The sequence below is a fragment of the Aplysia californica genome, unplaced genomic scaffold (genome assembly GCF_000002075.1).
Source record: "Aplysia californica isolate F4 #8 unplaced genomic scaffold, AplCal3.0 scaffold01587, whole genome shotgun sequence".
Classification (NCBI taxonomy): domain Eukaryota; kingdom Metazoa; phylum Mollusca; class Gastropoda; order Aplysiida; family Aplysiidae; genus Aplysia; species Aplysia californica.
This window is the reverse complement of record NW_004798857.1, coordinates 7,362-8,524: the sequence shown is the minus strand read 5'-3', so window position 1 is coordinate 8,524 and position 1,163 is coordinate 7,362. Positions and strand designations below refer to the sequence as shown.

Here is a 1,163-nt window from a genome sequence, read left to right as displayed (position 1 = left end):
AGCCACATTGTTATTTCACCTTTGACCCCTGACTTGTACCCTCCGTGTCCCCTGACCTTTACCCTGTAAGGACTTCTCTGTTGACACCCACCCCTTGGCGCTCATATGACCGTATGCAGTTGCGAGTGCCATAAAACCTCTACTAAAACAAAAAAAAAACCCAACTGACCTGTACTCTCTGTGACCCCTGACCGTTACCCTCCTCTGTGTCCCCACACACACACACAGCTGGTCATCTCAGCCCCGGTCCTGGTCATCAAGCTAGAGGGAGGCGTCGGTCACCGCACGGTGCCACTTCTCATAGTTGAGGCTGCCTTCTCCGGCCAAGTTCACAACTGGAGCTCGCAGGTAAGATAAGATAGGATAAAATAAGATAGGATAAGATAAGATAGGATAAGATTGGATAACATAAAATAAGATTGGATAGGATAAGATAAGATTGGATAACATAAGGTAAGATAAGATTGGATAACATAAGATCAGATAGGATAGGATAAGATAAGATTGGATAAGATAAGGTAATATAAGATAAGATTGGATCAGATAAGATTGGATAAGATAAGGTAAGATAAGATAGGATAAGGTAAGATAGGATAAGATAATCTTAGGATAAGATAGGATAAGGTAAGATAAGATAGGGTAAGGTAAGATAAGATAGGATAAGGTAAGATAAGATAAGATAGGGTAAGGTAAGATAAGATAAGATAGGATAAGATAAGATAAGATAGGGTAAGGTAAGATAAGATAAGATAGGATAAGGTAAGATAGGATAAAGTAAGATAAGATAAGATAAGACAGGATAAGGTAAGATAAGATAGGATAGGATAAGGTAAAGTTAGATAAGATAAGATAAGATTATCTTAGGATAAGGTAAGATAAGATAGGATAAGGTAAGATAAGATAGGATAAGGTAAGATAAGATAGGATAAGGTAAGGTAAGATAGGACAGGATAAGAAAAGATAATACTTTATTATCCCAGAGGGTGGTAGGTGGCGGAGGACTGCACCCATGTTAGATTAACAAATGCAATATGCAGTGATGAAATAGTAATTATAATAATGATAATAATAATAGATAATGATAATAATAATGATACTTAAAGTAATGATAACAGTAATAATTTTAGTTATCGATATAGTAATGATGATAGTAGTAATATTAA

At 35.9% G+C, this 1,163-nt stretch overlaps 1 protein-coding gene across 1 annotated transcript in view; it reads left to right on the top strand.

Annotated features, from left to right (window-relative positions):
• Positions 1-1,163, top strand: part of LOC106013944 (vacuolar protein sorting-associated protein 13A) — a gene marked incomplete at its 3' end in the record, with an annotated part of 50,148 nt that overhangs the window by 44,950 nt on the left and 4,035 nt on the right. The window contains 1 exon segment of the mRNA XM_035973651.1: positions 229-348. Within this exon segment, the coding sequence (XP_035829544.1) occupies positions 229-348 (120 nt within the window).